A 20,051-nucleotide genomic window follows, 5' to 3' on the forward strand; every position below is an offset into this window, starting at 1 on the left:
AGATTCATGTTGCAAATAATCCTTGGTTTGATGAAAATATGTCTCTATTGAGTCCTATTGGAACCCATCTTGTTACTGATAATTCAAGTCTGGTGAATGATTAATCTGATACCTATTGTCAGATTTGTTCTTTAATGGGGAGTCGGTTTATTCAAAAGATTTTACATAGAGGTAATTGTGAAGCTATACCATTAACAGGGATGCAACTGTTGTTTGGTTAGACTATTTTTTGCTTGATCTAAGGATGATATCCTTGTTAACGGATGTCTAAGATGAGTGTCAAGTTTTGGTAGACAACTAAAATATTAGCCTGACACAACCAGAAAGCCATAGTTAGTTCCAATTGTCATACAGACTAAGAATGAAGTTAACTAGAGACTTTGGTCAGACAGTAAGTTCCTTCGAATAGCTTTTAATGGGATAGGAAGCAAAATGTTAAGATTTACTTAAGGCACTGAGACTTTTCAAGCTTTAATAATATGTTTGGAATCAAGAACAATTTCTTTAAGATGATGTAGAAAAGATATTATTTCTTAAGACAAGATTTTAAAAGATAATAATAATTAGCTAACAGTAATAACAAAGGCAAGCACTTTAGAATAAATAATAATGTGAGAGAAAAAATGGAATAGAGAATAGAACCAAGAGTTTGGAAGCAGAAGATACTTATTTGCTTTACTGTTCCGTTTACAAATACCTCCCCCAATCACTAGAAAGTAAAAGCTAAAAATTCTCTTACAGGTTAATTTGTCTTTTAAAAAGAAGCATTTATAATGTTAAATAGAATTCAAACACATGTTTATTTTACATTTCCTTTTCACTTTGTTCCTTTATTGATGCCTTTAGAAAATAGCAGAAGTAAAAATGAAGTAAGGATGGTATCTATATCATTTATGCAGATTTAGTTGATCTCTTTGGCCTTGAAAACATAGGAACATATGTTGGCCAGCATTTATAGAAAATCTGTGCCAAGTATATGAATAAATTAAAGGCAATATGAGATTGGACACCAAGTTGTAATTTTGGTGTACAGACACTTATTTAGGAAGAGCAAAAAAAATCTCTTAAGTATGGGTTTGTGCATGTAGTTGAGGAATAAAGACAAAGAAATATGAGATAGAAAATGAAAAAAGTGATCATTTAAATCTTCCCAGTAAATATGAGCAAAGACCAGTAAGACAGAGTATTTTTCTATCATATACATATCCTAAAATGACAAGATTTCCTAAAATGGAAACCCCCCAAATTCTTGGAAGTTGTTATTGTTTCGCAAATACAGAACATCCTGAGAATCTTTTCTTCATGTCTTACTTAGGTCTTAATTCCTCTACTGTAAAACTTCAAAAGATAATGATCCTTTGAGATGCAAATATTTTAAACACAAGGTATTCCTGTAAATTGTTATCAGATGTTCAAACAGTCATCAAGAAATAAATTACCCATTCACAACAAAATTTCAGTTAGCAAAGGTTGAATAGCTAAGGTGTCAGTAAGAGATCTACTTACATTAATAAGTTCCACTTCCCAGATTTTTTTCAATAGGTCCATCGACGTGTAGCCATTAATTAGAAAGGCTTTGGTGTAATCACCCAGCTCAATGGAATCCAGCCACTCAGCTACGGAGGTGGGATGATACCCATCATGGCCAATTGGTCTCATCTGTAATTAAGAAAATCATAATGAGGATTAATTTAAACTGTTTGCCTATGTTTCCCTAACAGAATGCTTTTATCTGAGCTGAAGTGATGGATATTTCTGGATGCAGAAATAAGGAAAAAGAAAATGCTGTATGCTCAATTTTAAATGATTAGTAATTTTCACGCTGAATTAGTTTTCAAAAATACACCCAGAAATTTCCAATTTAGCTGCTAAATTAACTCTGTATTTGAGGGAATGAAATATGTCAAACTTCTTCTACAGACCTTATTGACATTCTGTTGGATGGAATTTAAAACGATGTTAGTTGAGAGGTATTTGATGCTGAAGGTGCAAGGAAGTACATTTGTAATATAAAAATGATAACTCTCCTAGGTACATCATCAGTGCATGTGAAAATACTGCATGGCTTAAACATCCAAGGAGAATTCATGCTTATCGAGACATGCATTGTAGGTATGCAAACAAGCTGAGCAACACACTGCTGTGGTAAGCTGGTTAAAAAAAGAGGTTTTTGAGTGTTTTAAGACCACGTGTTTTGCATCAGCTCTACAGTATGTCAGACGTGAATAGAGAACTTGCTGGCAGACAGGCTCCTATATTTTGTCGGCTATATACAGGATTTTTTTTAATAGTTTAGGAGAACAAAGAAGTGTGACAGCGACATAATGTTTCTGAGTTTAAACTGGAATGTGAAAATAATTTAAGCAAGAGGAACTTCTGAGCTTAAAATTTTGCATGGATTTTTCTAGTCTTTTAACCTTTACTTGAAATTTCAGTTGGATTTGTGTTGGTCCTTGGTGTTTGAAGTGATTCACTTCTTAAACGTATGCTGCTTTTGCTTGCTGGACCTTAGATGGAGAGCTGCAGTGGGCAGGATGGACGCCCCTCAGCAACCTGGTAGCAGCCTGCATTAAAGTTCCTCATGGCAGCGCTGAACCAGAGCAACCGTGCAGCACAGACGTTCCTCTTCCTACAGCTTTAAGGAGATAAATGTTAATGGAAATCTATGTGTTTCTGACTTGTGAGCAAAGATTAGTCTGGGCATCAGACATTCAGATTGCAATCTTCAGGGTGTTAAGCTTTCTGTCAATGTGCAGAGCTCTCTCTCTCTCTCTGTCTCTCTCTCCTTACTTTTTTCATGTTAAAGTTACCTTTTCTCCTTTCCTCTTTTCCATTGTTCCACACCCCAGCCACATCTCCATGCTGAAGTAAAGTTACACTGCAATCCATTACTTGCACTGCAGTCTAAACTCCCTTCATATCGACAGTTCCACGTTAGCTATTAATTGAATCTTTGTCCACATGACAGTGTTTATTATGTAGTAGCTACAAATGTAAATGGTAACTTCAGGCTTTGCAAAATAAAGTTCAGTGGTATGCGCAAATAGCTGAGTGTTATGTATGTGTAAAATTTGAGATCAGAATCCCAAGTGGAGGCTCAAAAGTGTTCACTATCTTTATATTCTGTAGACAATCCTAGAAATATTTGCCAGGAGTTTTAGAGAAGTGGTTGAACTTTCCTACACACCCACCCCAGCCCAGGAGCCTGGCTGTCCCAGTGGACATAATAAATAGGTGGAGAAAGGGAAAGAAGGAAGAAAGAGAACACTGGAGTTGAAATGAACAGCCTAATAAGAAGTTCTTGTTGTTAGCCTACACAAGAAGTTGACCATCTGGGAATAGTCTTGGAGAGCTTTGATGAATTCATTTGACCCAGTCAGATGTACCTTCCCCGAAAATTGCAGTGGTACCCCAAGTACTTGTACATCTTTTCTTGAGAAAGCACTCAGTGGCCACCTGTCACTGAAATTTTTTTACTGGTTAGGGTTTAATGAAGGATCAGAAGCACCTAAGTAGACAGGAAAAAAAAACCTACTGAAATATAAACAAAGTTTGGTCATCCTTTGTTCTTCTTGTTGCAATACCAGAGAATTTGAAACTACCTACAAAGGAGACTGGGACCCATCCCTTGGGTAAAACCTAAACTTAGTGTAGGTCAGATGCCACAGTTGGAGGGGGAAGGGGATAAAGCTGGGAGTTAAACTGCATCCAAACTGAGTTTTCAGTACTTTACATAATGAGAAAGTTAATGGATATGTCTGAGATCAAATTAAGAAATAGCAAAGAGGAAGTTATCTGACTTTAGTTGAAGGCAGTGACTGGAAAAATAATTATATTAGTGTCTCACTGAACACAAACTGCTTAGTAATCTGGTTATACCTCGTAGACAAAACTAATCTTAAAGAAGTGATAGGGAAGGAGATATTTGGCAGGAGGGTGAAAAATAGAAAAGGTTGGTATGCAAGGTGAAACAGGTGTGCAGATTTGTGCAGGGAAGTATCCATTCATCTGCGTGCTCAATACTTATTCAGTGTCTATTCTGATGAATGTTGGGGAAACAGTAGGGAACGGAAGAATCAGTTTCCCCTTACATGGAAGTTATAACTCTTAATTAAAACTGTGTGAACAGATGACCAATAAATTTACGAAGGCTCTGCATACCTGAGGAGAGGAAACCATTAGAGCCAAATGAAGTTACAAAATTAACTTGACACATATTTAATGATATGCAGAATGGTTACTGTGCTGCACAATAATTTCTTCCAAAGCAACTCTCCCATCTGTTCCTTTATTTCTGTTCCTACTGCCACTACCCTGTTTAGGTTCTTGTTAGCACTTGCAAAAGCTAATGCAAAAACCTTCCACTTGGCCTCCCACCTTTCCTTTAGCTTACATTTTGTTACTATATTAATCCTCCTAAAACCCAGCCTCTTTTAAGTCTCCTCAACTGAAAGTATATTAATCTCTCATAACTCTGCTATTTGCACCCCCAAGAAATGTGATTAGATCCACGTGTGTACCTGAACAGTCATTAAATTGCTAACCACTCCTCAACAAAAAAACTGTGCAAGGCCAACGTGTATCTGTGCTAATACAATTTTTCTGTGTTTGTAATGCTTTGACTTTTATTTCTGGACTTATTTGTCAGGGACTGATTTCTCATTGTGAGTGTTTAGATACAAATTCCAATAGTTTTTTAGAACACCCTACAGATATCATCAACATAAGTAAAACAAACAAACATCTCTAGCTTGAAAGCTGGTTCTCTCAGTGTCTGTTTTCTTCACTGGTCCATGTACCTCCACCACTTGGCGAAGAAATAAGGTATAGTCATATTTTTTTAAATTAGTGGAGCTGGGGATCAAACTCCTGACCTTATGCATGCAAAGGAAATACAGTTACACTGGGCTATACCCAAGCCCTGTATAGCTGGTTTTATAGTTCCTAATGAGTCCATACAGAAAAGTATAATATATATATATATAATATATATTATATATATATAATGTGTGTATGTGTGTATATATTATACACACATGTCTGTCTGTCTGTCTGTCTGTTATTCTTATGTTAGTCCTCTAAGGCTAACAACTACTGGGTAGTAAGAAAGAAGTAGACTTATGGAGAAATGCTAAATTTCACCTAAAGCTTGGAGTGAAATTTGGAGCTCAACAGAGTCCAGTTGGAGTTATCTGAATCACAACTGTTGCAAGTCTCATGAGTAAGAAAAATACACAGTATTTTTTGTTTTCATTGCTGTAAATCACCACATTTTTGGCATATAAGAAAAACTGAATAGAGTTCTTCCTTCTTTCGAAATCTTGGGAGAATGTCCCTGAAAAAACAAGGTTATTAGTCACTGCTGTGTTCCCTCAGGTCCAGCAGAGCCTCTCATGCACAGTCTGTATTTTCTAAATGTTTATTAAGCTATTTAATGAAAACGTGAAGATAAAATGACAAACATTTCAGTGGCTTGATCTCCATTATGTTATGTTTGTTATTATCTGTATTTAAGACTCCATGTTATAAAAAAAATTAGAGTTATTTTATGGCCCAACAGTAGCATATGTAACATTTAAAACTTCCCTATACCAAGAAGCTAGGTATTATTCTTTTTCCAGGTAGCAGGAGTCTTCAAATGATAGGTATTACCAATGCAATGGGCTTGTTTTATAATCCAGAAGTCTCGATAGTGTTGGCTATATAAGCAAGGGAAAATTGCTTCACCTTTTCTAGGTTTCAGTTGTTGCCAGCTTTAAAGTGATGCTTTTGGACAAATGAGTTCAAAGCTCTTTTACATAGTCATCCCTATGTTTTCCAATACCATGATTTGCAAATTTATTTGAAATTAGAATCTGATTTATTGATACAATAAAGAAAAACAATAAGCCTAATGACCAAACAGAAAGAGGACACATAGACTAAAGTTCAGACTGTCTCCGTATCTCTTTCTGTAACTTCTCAGCAGCACCTATAGGTAATACTGTAACTGTTTTCTCAAGCTAGCGGGAGTATCTGGCAAGACAGGGCTAAGAAGAGGTAGTTCCTGAGCCGCCAGGCCTGTGGTACTGTGGAGGAGCCAGGCACACTCTGTGATCTGAGAGACGTAGGATAGGCAGACAGAGGTATTCCTAACAGACGTTCACACATCTGTCCAACTAGAGATGAGACACATGAGATTTTATTTCCTGGTTGCGGTTATGAGAATATGAGCCTAGAGCTATTAATGAAAACTTAGCAGGTAACTTAGCTCTGGATGGTCTCCTCTCATCCCCTCCCCTCCTCTTATCTCTTTCCCTCCCTTCCCTCCCTCTTCCTTGCTTTCTGGCTTCCCATGGGCCTGGAATGTCAGAGCCTGCAGTCCATCTCTGACTATCCAGACAAAATGATGCCCCACTGAGATGCCTCTTGAAACTTCATCACGCACAAATCTCATGGTGGAATATTGTTAGCATCTGATGGCAATTTAGTAAGCTTGAAAGAATATCTGATATTCTGCATTTCTAGGAAACTTACTGATGATGCTAATGCTATCAGTCCAGGGACCACTTTGAGTAGCAATGAGTTAGAAGATGACAGACAGACAGAGAGCGAAGACCTTGGATCCTTTCAGAATTGCAGAGAGTACAGTCAACTGGTAAACCTGGGTTGCTCAGTTCAGAACTGTTAAATGAGAGTTACAAGTGTGTTATTCTCTAAACCACCATATTTGGGAAGCCTGGTCTTTCCTTGAATACAAAAATGTAATAAGGCTCGTCCATGTAAAATATTTATAAGGAGTCTGTCCCCTCGCTTGACAGTATTTGCTTTGTTCATTGTTTTGTGTAGCTCTCATTATTTATATCTGTTATCACTAAAGAAGCTTAATTTCCTTTGTCTACATTTGATGGCAGTTTTCTACTAATCACATCATCGTGCCTTTGTGATAATAGATTAGTGACGAAACATTGGAAACTCCCAAGTTTCTAGCTTGGATAACTGGATACCTGGTAAAGCTCTCAGTCAGGGGGCTGGGAAGGTGGCTCAGTGGTAAAGCAGTTGCCTTGCATGCCTGAGGCCCTGGGTTTGATTCCTCAGCACCACATAAGCAAAAAGAAAAAAGCCGGAGGTGGTGCTGTGGCTCAAGTGCTAGAGCGCTAGCCTTGAGCTGAAGAGCTGAGGGACAGTGCCCAGGCCCAGAGTTCAGGCCACATGACTGAACCCAAGGAAAAAAAAAGTTCTCAGTCAGGAAAGATAAGACAAATGTAAGATGACCTAAGTACTTTTGTGACATGAGAAATTGTGGAATGGCATCTTAAATTTGTGGGGAGTCATATGACCTTGGCATCACTAATAGTACAGATGGGAGTCTTGGCTGCCCCAATTATTATGTGTCCCACCTTGAGTAAGCTAGTCACCTTGCCAAGCTCTGGCTATCAGATAAAAGATTAAAAAGAATAGCTATTTTTGAGAATGGTCATATGTATTCAATAAAATAATGAAGTAGAGTTGCACAGTATCAGACAGAGAGAGGCCCTCAATAAATGGTAGTTATTTCCATCATAAGTGAGAGCTGGACTCGTGTGTGGATGAGATTGATCATGTAGTGTGAGAAGAGGTGTGGCCTACGAATGAGCTGGCACTTCCAGTGCATAAGGAAAAGATATAAATTACACCCAAGAGGCCAGGAACATAAAACAAAAGGAACAGAAACAGTCAAGGCAAACAGGGCAGTGGAAGGAAGGAGTTTCAAGGGAGCATGGCCAGTGGTGATGGACCTCACAGTGAAATCTGATCAGATGAGAGAGGAGGGAGATGGTTTGTGGGAGCTGGAAAGGAGGTCACAGGGAATCTTAATTGGGAAGAGCACAGAAACCTGAGTCTTAAGTAACAGCATCTTATTGGAGTGTGAGATGAGGGGGTAGAAAGTGAAATCTGAACTTCTTTGGGGGGTGTTGAATGGGAAGCAAAGAAGAGAGACAAAGGTTTCAAAAAACACAAAGGAAATGGGATGGATATGGGGAAAGAATGAGGACTGAGGGTTGAGGAGTTCAGAGTCCTAAGGAAATGAATCTGAGCCTGTACTAAGAGATCGGGACGGTAAGCTCGTCATTTGCTTGGAGAGTTTGCTTGTCTTTCTCCAGAATAACACAGAGCTAACTTTGGGATTAGCAATCTGTGTATTAAAACAGTGGGCACGTCTGTGAACTGTGTGAGCTAGCTACCCTTGGTGAAAGCTAGATGCTCCTATGTGAGTACTTTTGTGACCTTCTGGGGCTTTTATGTGTGTGACAGGCCACCCCTAGCCAGACCTAGCATTGATGAAGCCTACCTGTGCCGAGAGCACTCACAGGCCAGACCAGCAGCTTAAACTTGCTGCCTTCCATTGCAGCTTCTCTTTTCGCACTTGTGTGTGCTTTGTAGTCTCAGACTTCCTGCCTGATAGGCTTTGTGGTGCCCGCAGCTGATACTGTCCTGAACCTCCCTCTGTTCCTGCTTCTTGTTCTAGCCTCTTCCGCTCTGTCCTGCTGCTACCCAAGACTCAGACTAACAGCCGCCCTGAAAATAAACCAGGACAAGCAGGGCCGTCAGACAGTGTGTTGCCAAGTCTGAAAAGGAAGTCTATCAAGTAGTGTGTGAGGATCAAATCTCCCACAGGCGGTGAGACCTGGGCTTAGACAGGACTGGGCTTGGACGTCACTGTGCTGTTTCATCAATGGCTCTTAAAAGACTGATTGAACATGAAAGAGAAAGGTGGATCCACTGAGCATGGCATCCCAGGACAAAGTCTACCTATTGACATCAGGTTTCTGTGGCTATGCAACATTGCTGGGACAATGGTCTACAAGATGGATAGCACTGTCAGTAATAAGAGCATCACCTAAGACCAGGAACTGAGTACTTGAAAGGGGTTGGGTGGGGTCAAAGGGTACACAGAAATGAAGAGGAGGAGAAAGGGAGAATGCGGTCAAGAATCCAATGTATATTTGATAAAAATAAGAAGAGTGAGGGAAGGGATGTGTAGGAGAGGCATGGGTGAGCATGTTGAAAGGGGTAACATTGATCAAGATATAATAATAATAATAATAATGATAGAAGCTGGGAAGGTGGTTCAGTGCTAGAGTGCTTGCCTTGCATGCATGAGGCCCTGGGTTCTATTCCTCAGCCCCACATAAGCAGACAAAACCAGAAGTGGCGACATGGCTCAAGTGGTAGAGCACTAGCCTTGAGCTGAAGAGCTGAGGGACAGCGCCCAGGCCCAGAGTTTAGGACCCACGACTGAGAAAAACAAACAAAATTATAATAAGAATAATAATACCTAACAACTATATGGGACTTTTGAGGAGTCTAAAGTGATTTCGCATACATCATCTCATTTGTGAAGCGTTTCAGATGATCTTTGAGAAAATGTCCTTTCTGGAGTCTGAGCACCTGGGAACTCCACACAAAGCTATTCCTTCTGTGGGAATTGAAAGGACTAATATGCTGTGCCTTGCTGGGAAGCAAGGCTTGGTAAGGTCCTGTATTGTGTAGCTGTGGTAAGAAGTCTGAGTACAAAAAAAGTCTGCTGCTTAAAAATCCCTTGTTTTAAAAACCAGACTATACTATGGATATAATTCCTAGAAAATAGAAATCAAAACACTCAGAAGTAGTAGCACTGTGTCTAAATGTCACCATGGACTCAGTCACAGAGTAAAAACCCTCTATGGTTTTCTAGGCCACCAATGAAGTTTCATTGATGTGGAGTTCCTGGACTGATTAGACAATTAAAAGATTCCCAGCTTGCCAGGTGCCAGGGTAATCCTAGCTACTCAAAAGGCAGGGATCTGAAGATCACAGTTCAAAGCCAGCCTGGGTAGGAAAGTCTATTAGACTCTTATTATCTCCAATTAATCACTAAAAAGCTGGACGCGCAGCTGTGGCTCATGTGGTAGTCCTCTAACCCAGGCCTTGAGTTCAAGTTCTAGGACCTGCACAAACCAAACAAACAAAAACGTCTCCCAGTTTTAGGCACGGGGTGGGAAGAGCAAAGAGGGATTGCATTTTGAAGAGTAAAGGGAAAGTAGACTGGACATTTGTCTTTTAATGCCGTATGAGTTCTTATTTCATGAATAAGAGAAATGAATTAGGATCTAGCACAGAGAAGGTTTGATACATGTCTAATTTGTTAAGTCTCAGATCATGGAGTAAATTAGAAGTAATTCAAGGGGTAATGAATGGAAAATGTGTAGATACCAAATGTTTTCAAGACACACGAGTGACCAACTTCAAACAGCACAGTCAGAAGCACTAGTCTAATCTTTAGCCTTCAGGGATGGCACCCTCTTTGGCCCCAGGTGGTGCACTGACCACAAATTAAATGAGTAAAGTTGCCAACACAGATAAGAATAAATGATTGGAAAGAAAGTGACAGCAACAATTATAGAACAATTTATTGCCTGCAAGCAATACAAATGGTTTACTTGTCAGCTTCATCTGCAAACACAGGGACTAGACTAACACGTCACCTGCAGCATCACTTAAGCACACCAGGCTTCCAGGTAAGACCTCCATGGGTTATAAATAAGATCCATTGAGGCACTACATAGATCAAACATAAACATGGTCCTAGGGTTGGATGATTTTCCTGAATGATGGTATTGTACTTCTCCCTGAAGCCTTTGGTACATAGCGTGCTTTTAAAAAGCTTCAATGAAAAGAAATGCTTTTTTCCTACTGTCTTTTCATTTCTAAAATCTTTGTTGACCCTAGAGCCCTTTGTTAAACATCATTTGTTTTGATTTATTTCTTTGTTCCAAAGCTCTTTTTATGATTCAAGGGCTCAGATTCAAGATGAACAGAGGATTTTTTTTTCTTTTTGCAACTAGAATAAGACGCTGAACAATACTCACCGTCATTCACATTTCCAAGCTCTACCAGGGATGTGAGTTATATTTGGAAAATGATACAGGCCTCCCCCGCCCACCTCTGCCAGTTCATGGTTTTCAACATCTATACAGCTATTTGGTGGCTAAGATGGCATACCGCTTTCCTCTTAAAACAGGAACCAAATGCTACTATCCATCAGGAAAATCTTCTACATGTTTTTGGTCTCAACAACAACCACCATAAAAAGTTGCCCAGACTTGTCTTCAGAAGATAATAAATGCTTGGAATAGCAATTCTATTTGTGTGATGTTTAAAAACCATGTCCTTTCTCAGAGCCTCTGGGCATATGCATAATAATATCATCCACTGGAGTTCTTCAAGCAGACCAATGTTTCATGAAGCCAGCCTTAACAGCATACAAATGAATGATTTGTGTTCTGCCTGCATAGGGCAGAACAAAGGCTATTATTTACATGGTGGTCAAAAGTGAGTATAGTCACAGTCACTTAAGAAGTGCTGGCCTCTTATCTATCTATCTGTCTGTCTATCTATCTAATTATCTATCTATCTATCTATCTATCTATCATTGATCTACTTATCCATCCACACACTTATCAACAAATACTAACAGCGCACCTGCTATATTTAAGGCTCTGTTCTAGAGGTATCAAAGAACAAAATATTCAAAGGTTGGCCATGGGTAACAATTAGTATTATACATAGTATATTTTATGTTAGAAGGTGATAAATACTTTTGGCAAAAAGGAAGGTTAGCCAGGGGATTGGGAGGGCTGGAGTGTGGGTGGATGGTATGGGGAAAGGCAGTATTAAAGGGGATATCAAAGACAAGTTCAATTCAGAAGAAAAGATTTGAATAAAGAGGTATAAATGGTGAGTTGGCTTGTTGGCAACTGGTGTGAGGATATTCCAAATAGAGAGAAGGGCTAGCATAAAGGCTTTCAGGAACGAGTGAGCATAACAAGAAGACAGATGGGTTGGGCAGCTATGTGTGCACCTGCAGACAGAGCCAAAGCAGGTCATGTAGGCCCTAGAAGGCCTTGGAAGGTCTGACTTTCATTCTGAAGGAAGTAGGGAGCTAGTGAATAAATTTGAGCAGAGGGGTGACATGATCTGGCTTATGTTTTCGTAGAGTTACTCTTGCTGCTATGTTGAGAACGAGAAATAGGAAGGCCATTGAAGGGGCTGTGAGAAAGAAGCTGGTAGGTTGGGCTAGGATCAGAGTTAAGGTGACAAAAAGTAGTCAGAGCTCAGATGTATGCTGAAGGTAGAGCAGTATGATCTCCTAAAACACAAAATGAATGCTCCTTGTTCTCGAGCATGGACAGAAATCTGTCAGCTCGATGCCACAGCCATGTGGCATGGAGCTCAGTGGGAGCAGAACCATATTCACCCATCCTGTGTGGGAATTTAGGGAAACTGGCAGAGTTAGTCTTACAGGAGGAACCTCAAAAGAATCTCTGCTCAAAGAAGGCAGGTTGCATTTGATTCAAGGGATCATAGATGAGTATCTGAGCTGGTGGATGATTCTAAATGGATTTCGGATCTGGCACACTGCTGGGGCCCTGGTTCAGCTCCTCTAGGCCATATGTTAAGATGGAGAGGCTGCAATAGAAGAGTGGCATCATAAAACATTATTGGGGACACTGGGAACAAAAGCAGAATTGGCATCAGCAGCTTCATCAGCAAGCAGACACGATGCCACATTGAACATGCTCATGCCCTCAGCACTGGGCACTGATAGCTGGCACTGGCATCCACACTGGCAGGTTCCAATGGCATTGGCAGGACATCCAGTTGGCATTGGCCAAGGTGCCCTTGATGAGAAGACATGGGGCCTCACACCGAGAGCATAAGCACCAGTGCCTTTGGAATACATCGGGTACCTGTAATTGTGAAAACAGCCTTTGAAGTTATGAGCAGCATGTGGGTCTTAGCATTGAGGCTATTTGGAGGATGGGGAATACTTTTGATAGGTCCTGGTGACCTTATTTCCAGCTTTGGTGAAAGGAAACCTCACTATAATAAGCTAGAACAAGAGAGACAGAAAGGGCAGACATCTGTGGTCAGCCAGTGGTCTAGTTAATGGTGTACATATTGATGTAAGGCTTTTGGAACAAATCATTAGGAGTTTTGGTAAAGTCTAGAATACTCAGAAAAATATCGCTGTGGGATCATGGCTGTAACCTCCATTTCAAAGTCAAGCCAGGAGCAGTGGCAGAGGTCTTTATCCCAGCACTTGGAGGCGAGGAGAGGGATACATGGAGAATGGAAGACTAGTTTTGGTGACATACGAAGACATAGTCCAAAAAACAAAACAAAACCCCAGGAGTGGTAACGTAGCTCAGGGGTAGCGTGCTTGTAAAGCTCCTTCTCCAGCACTGAGGGGCAAAAAAGGATTCCTTTTATACCTACAGTTAAGAAATAATCAGTGAACATTTCCCCTACTATGGGGTGAGATAAACACGAGTGTAGTCTTCAGAGAAATGTTTCTAGCTTTAATGTCTACTTGTTTTTTGTTGATTCAGAAGCTTTACTTACTTCAATGGAGTTACTGAGAATATCCAGCTCTGCTTCTTGGAATCCTTACTAGAAAGTTAGCTTCTGAAATCAAAATTATTATTTAATTCAACAAGAAGAAGCACCTGATACATAGTAACATCACCCTAGGTATTATGTAAATAGTTGTAAATTGTGTATGAGGGTGTAAGGTTCTTACCTTGATGAATATATAATTCCCTTCAGTATTTGAAATATATTACAAAATATAAGAAACTAAAGTGCCAAATTTTTATGTCTGAGAAATGAAAAAGAAATTTGAATGGGTTTGAGAAAATGAGGGAGATTTTCTTGCATTCTTGAAGTTAATATATGAAAAGGTAAAGTAAACATGAAAAGTTAAGTGAAGCCAAATAGAGAGAGAGACAGAGAGAGAGAGAGAGACAGAGAGAGAGAGAGAAAGAGAGAGAGAAAGGGGGACAGAGAAAAGAGGGAGGAGAGAGAGAGGGAGGGAGGGAGAGAGACTGATATGAAGATGGGCCTCGTCTTCTCTTCATTGTCTCTGGTCCTCACAGGATCACGTGGTCTGGAGGGACTCCTTCAGTGCCTATTTGGCTAAAAATATCTATTCATTCTTTGCCTGAGATTAAGTTCAAGTATCATCTACCTGCCTTCCCTGATCTCCATGCATGTAACACGTCTCTCTTCTTGTAACATTTCCCCCATAGATTTTACTTTGACCTATTCTTTCTGACTAAAATGTAGGGTAGAACTCTGTGGTCCCAGGGATCATGTCTCTGGACCTAGCATAGGGCCCCAAGCTGCTGCTGGTCTGATTGAACAGGAGGACAAATCAACAACTGACGGATGACAGTCAGGTGGGCTGCAGGGTGGTTGCAGACATTGCACTGCAACTGAACCAGCCTCCCATCCCCCCACCCCCACAAGCTGGGAGTCCACTAGGATTGCTAAGGGCTGGGGCTGAAAGGCCAATTATTACTTTGTGTCTACATCATGTAGCACTTAGTAGAAAAAAGGTTCTGTTTGAGTACTGATAAATATTGACAGATGATGATGTCATTGAGTCCCAGAGGTGAGAGGCAGAGAAATCCATCTACTCTGCACTTACTACACATTTATGGAGAAATTTCACATTCAAAAGATTTCTCCAATCCTTTCACCTCTTCCTATTAAGAAAATTGTAAATACTATCCTCTGCCACCATGCTGTGTCTGCTAAGGATCTGGGGGTTACAGCTGACACCGCATTCAGGAAAAAGCTTTTAACCTGTCAGGACTCCCTGATTCACGATTGGTAACCTTAAGAATTATTTAAAGTGAATCAATTTAGTACTTAGACCATCATGAATTCATAGAACAAGTAAAGCTAATGTGTGCTTTCTTTTGAAGACATGAAAGAGGGACTCTGGTAGTTTCTTGAGCACTCAGTTCCTCTGAGAGCAGCAGTTATCCATCAGCTTAAAAATAGAAGATAATAGTGCCATGAAAGCTAATAAAAATGGCCAGTGTTTTTTTCCTAATGGTGAATGTACTGTTAGGTGACTCCAAAGAGTCAGAGATGTGGCACTGCTGAAGGGAATAGTGCAAAAAAGCAGTTAGGAGCAGAAATTCTGGAGACAGGCAGAGCTGCATCCTGCCCTTGTCACTCACTAGCTGTGCGGTCTTAGGCATGTTACTTAACTTCTCTGGGCTCTTATTTCTTCATCTGCAAAGCAGGCATTTAATTTTGAGATTTAAATGAGTTGATTTAATCTGATAATTAGGTATTAGTGGTGCCTAGCACGAATAGTATTTCTATTAAAATATTTGTGACTAACACAGGGGTTTGCTCTGCAATGTCTTTCTGAAATGTTTTGGACTGTCTTAGGAAATGTGGATTCCCAGTTGAGGGTAGTCATGAAGATCAACAAGAACCAAAAGTAATTAAGCCAAAAAAGATCAAGAATAGCACCCAGGCCCTACGTTCAAACCTTAGGGTTGGCAACCCCCCCCCATACACATACAAAGCAACCAGGGTAAAAGCTGCAAGTGCATGAAGCAGGGGTCTCATAGATACTTTTGCTGCAAAGCACTGACTTATTGACTCTGTATCTGAGTCCATGAATAAAGTAAAAGCAGGAGAAAAGCTTGGAACTCAGGTCTCATTTTGCATGTTTCATTGCTCTAAGCCATTCTCTCTGCTTTGAGTTCAAGGAAGGACAAGATCATCCATGGATATTATCTTCATGACAACAGACTAAAAACTACCCCTAAGAAACAACAGCGCCTCCCTCAGACAAACCACCTGCTAGGCAATGACTTGTTACCAGTGATGACAGTGGTAACAACTTCTCCAGAACCTTCCCAAGTGAGGGCTGAATAATGACCCACCAGGCCACACTTAGACTATGTAATAAATATCTGTATTTTTCTTCCTTGCCTCCAGTTCTTTGTCTGTTTAAACCTATAGCTCATGTCTATATCCCAAAGAAGGCTGAAGATGAACTCAGGTTCTGTCTTCCTGTGGCTTCATGAGGACTGGCTGGTCTCCGAAACCTAATATCTCATTGGTCACCAACAAAGACAGTAGCTACAAAGAAATGCCATGTAATGAAAAAGAGCTTATGTTAGGCTGGGGAGAATATTAACTATGTCACTAGGTTAGCCAGCTATATTGAAGCTGACTACAAGTATTTTCTTGAGATTGAAATATTTGACTTATACCTTGGAGGACAAAGTGATGAATGAAATTCATGGATGGATTAATGGCACAAGCATAAATCAGAGGATGGTTATTAAAAGCAAGAAAAATAGCATGTCTCTCTGGCTGAGCAAGCTAAGCAAATGTTTTGGTCATATTTTACCTGGAATGTTACGAGTTATCTCAAAGAAGTTTTTAAGGTGTTTAAAAAATGGCTTTATTGATTCATCTATCTTCTCTTCCAGAAACTCTCTCCTGATTTCCTAAATAGAAGAGCTCTTTCCCAACTTTTATTATTGTGATAGTTCATCCATGGTTTCCTTTTATTAAAATCACTTAAATACTGGTTTAGCTTCTTTATCTAAATTAAAATTCTCTTGATAGCAGATACTGCCTAATCTCACATTTTTTTCCCTCTTGTGTTGCATAGGTGACATAAGAACGTGTTTAGGTCAGCAGATTTAAAGAATAGTCTTCATTATTGGTGGAAAATGAGAAACATAGCCAGTGGTCAACTTCTAATTAAAAACTTACTTCAAGTGGATAGTAAAGGTAGACAGAAATGATTTGACAATGATTTATTCAAAATGGCAGGTGTGTTGTTTTATACATTAGCTTTTGTGTGAATTCACATAGCTGTGTTTTTACACGCCATCGTAAAGGTGTCTTCACCAATCTCATGGAGCCACACTGCCGAGGACTGAGTGCCCCGCTTCCCAGCTCACTTCCTTTCCCTCTTATCCCACATACATTTTGACTCTTTGCTGTTCAATATATTCTCCACCTCACCTTTGCCCTCAGCTTTCTCTTTCCAATTCCCACTGGGAATCGACTGTACAGGTACAGTCAATTCTCTCAGCATTGTGCCAATTCATTTGATTTCCTTTATGAGAAGACTATAGAAATAGGTTTAAATGCCTTATCTTCTAGCTCCTGATGAGTTCAAAATCACCCAAATATGTTTAACAAATTTAAATTAGCAGAGGACAATCAATCAAGTTTTCAAGTCTTCCCCTTTTAAATCCAGATGAATAACCTGTGTTGTGCAAAATTCACTAGTAGAGGTGGAAAGCTCGTGGTAGGGTATAGCCATGGGCAGAGACTCTCATGTCAGCTGATACCCATCCTGGTTTTGATTGCTCATCAGCGAATTGAGTTTCATAATTTAGTAAGGACTTGTTAAACAAAGGCAGGTGATCATAACTCATTTATCGGTTCCTTCCAACTGCTAGGACCATCATTTATATTTTTACTTACAACTGAATAATAATCTGATGTGGAGATTTCCTCTATTATCTTTGCTTTACAAATAAGTAAATTTAGGATTAGACAATTCAGTAATTTGCCCTAAGTGACATAAATCCCAGGTGGCTAAAGTAGGATTAAATTAGGTTTACTCAAAAGCTCAATGGAGTTCATTTTTGAGCTTCTGAATGACTTCAAGTTCCTGAGGAGGATGTAAGCAGGTTACTGAGTTAACTCATCTCAGTATTCCCATAGTATGATTATGCTTTGGATTACCATGTTTAGACAACATAGCAAGGTATTATTATATCTCCCTAAAATAGCATTTGTATATTTCCATCATTCTCTGTCCATTCCCTTGCTCAATATTTCCTCAGAGTATTTATCCTTATCTGAACTTGTGTATTTTTATCTGGGTCTCCTACTAGAATGTAATCTGCATGAGGTCAATGACCTTGTAGGTCTTGTTTCCTTACCAAATTCTCAGCAGCTGTAAGAGCCTGCAGCATGTGGTAGGTGGTTCATAAATATCTACTGCATGAATAAATAATAGGAAACCACTTTCACTTATTGTTTATGCCTGGAGTAGTCATTTCTGGATATAATTATTGCATGGAAGGAATCTCACATTTTTCTTGGTTCACCTTCAATCTTCTCTTTAAAAAAATTAGTATTTCCAAATATAGCACATACATTAAGGCAAGCCCCATTTTAATTATCACGGAACCGCTATAGGGTAGGTAAAAATCATGTCATTCATTTTGAAGATGATGAAACAGGCAGAGAAAGGTTTAGGAACATGTCCATGGTCTTATAATTAGGCAAACAGTAGATCCAGGATTCAAACTCAGGGAATATGTCCACATTCCCAGTTATGACACCATGCTGCTTCCTGGCTTAATTCTATAAAAGTGACATCTGTGTGTAATTTAGTACTCTAAAGATATAGCCCCATTCCCTTCTAGATCATGTCCATCTATCTTGCTCATCTTTCTTTCCTTTCCATACACACTGAAGGAGAAAATGCATAGGATTATTTTATTTATTTCACTTTATTCCATTTCTGCTTATTCCACTTTATTCTTTCCTGGAAGTGGCAGTGCGCATTGTCTGTGAAGCTTCAATGTCGGTGGCCATTGTTAAGGATAAACAAGAGGTTTGACCACTTGTAACTGCTGGGCAGGTGACCAGGCCTGTGTCTGCTTTTCTCCTCTACCATCGCTGTCTCCGTCTTGTGGTTGCAGGGCCTTTGGCTCCCTGCCATAGCTCCTCCTTTCAGCAAGGGAGTCCAGATAGAAGCTGTAAAAGCAGCCCTGTAATCCTGAAGACTGAAAGGAAGCCTAATTTTCTAATATCCCTGATCTTCCTTTGTCGTCCTTTGGTCCTCTCCTGTCCTGTCCCCCTTCTCCCTTTCTCTCATGAACACTCTGGCCTATTCCCAGGTTTAGGTCTTTGCAGACTATTCACCCAAGAGGCAACTGTCACAAACACTCCTGGCTAGGATTTAGTTCCAGTTCTGTTACTCAGGAGCAATCTGCCTGGGGGCAAGTCAATTAATGTCTGGGGCTTAGTCTCCTCACCTGTGAAATGACTCCGGTAAGAGGATGAGCTGGATGTGTAAAGGTCCCTTCCAGCACTAAATTGATTAAAGTACTCAGATATCTAAATCCCTTCGTTCTCGCTGCTGACTGCAGTCTAACTCCCAGGGAGCCATTGCTCTTTAGTAAATGAGGTGAACTTCTCAAAGTTGAAGAACAGCAGCTGCTGGGGATAGCCATAGATGAGATGCTATTTACTTGCCTAATGCCTCCCCTATTTCTTGGTAAATATCAGGGGGCATTATGAGTAAAGTGATATTTCAGCTCTCTGGTCTACATAGTAAACCCTTCCAAGTCGAAGACAAATTCATTTCAATAAAATATTAAAAAAATACCACCCCCTTTGGTTTTGGAAGAATGTTAGTAAGCAGCTTGCTTCCTGAAATCACAGAAAAATCTTAGAAGCAAGCAGGAGTAAGTTTGGACTCCTCTACTCTCATACCCAATAGAAACTGAATAGTGAATATTCTCTAATATCTATTCAGCCCAAACCATTATAGCTATTTTGTATTATTTTTGTACTATTTTCTTCTCAAAGGAGAAGAAGAACTTCAAGTATTGGCCATTCTTTCTTGCAATGTACCCCTAAAGACTAGACTAGTTATCCCCCCTTCATTGAAAACAGATAGCATGAAGCATGGGGAGAGGAAGTCACGCCAGGAAATTCAAGCCACCAGTGCTGTGGGTATTAGGGCCTGCCTTATGCCTTTACAAAGAATTTAAAAGCAAAGCCAATTTTTTTTTTCTCATGAAATACCTTTGGGAGTCTTAATCTAATTCACTCAGGACTGATCTCTAATCTTCATGCTTGTTTGGCTCAGTCCAAAAACTCTGAACTGCACATTACCATACTCAAGTGATATGTGTTCCATGCTTGAGAAATGAAGAGGAACACGGCCAAGATCCTAATCTCAAGTAAGAGTGACAAATTAATCAAAAGGAGATTTTTATAGAGACCAGAGAAGGGTTAAATTGTCAATCTCATCCAAAGAGAGACAGAAAGCAATTGTCATAAAAAACAATTGTCATAAAGTTTCTCTTCAAGAAATAAGTTTATTTCTTTTGGTTGTATGTGTGTGTTTATATATATGTACACACATGTATATGTACACGTGTATATGTATATGTGCCTGTCGGTCTGGT

General features: G+C 39.7%; 1 protein-coding gene across 1 annotated transcript in view; it reads right to left on the minus strand.

The window, feature by feature from the left end:
- Anks1b (ankyrin repeat and sterile alpha motif domain containing 1B) overlaps positions 1–20,051 on the minus strand; it is a 973,033-nt gene that overhangs the window by 273,110 nt on the left and 679,872 nt on the right. Inside the window, exon 17 of the mRNA XM_013019014.1 lies at positions 1,507–1,659. Within this exon, the coding sequence (XP_012874468.1) occupies positions 1,507–1,659 (153 nt within the window). The remainder of the gene's footprint in view (positions 1–1,506; positions 1,660–20,051) is intronic.

The sequence above is a fragment of the Dipodomys ordii genome, unplaced genomic scaffold, assembly GCF_000151885.1.
Source record: "Dipodomys ordii isolate 6190 unplaced genomic scaffold, Dord_2.0 Scaffold3, whole genome shotgun sequence".
Classification (NCBI taxonomy): Eukaryota; Metazoa; Chordata; class Mammalia; order Rodentia; family Heteromyidae; genus Dipodomys; species Dipodomys ordii.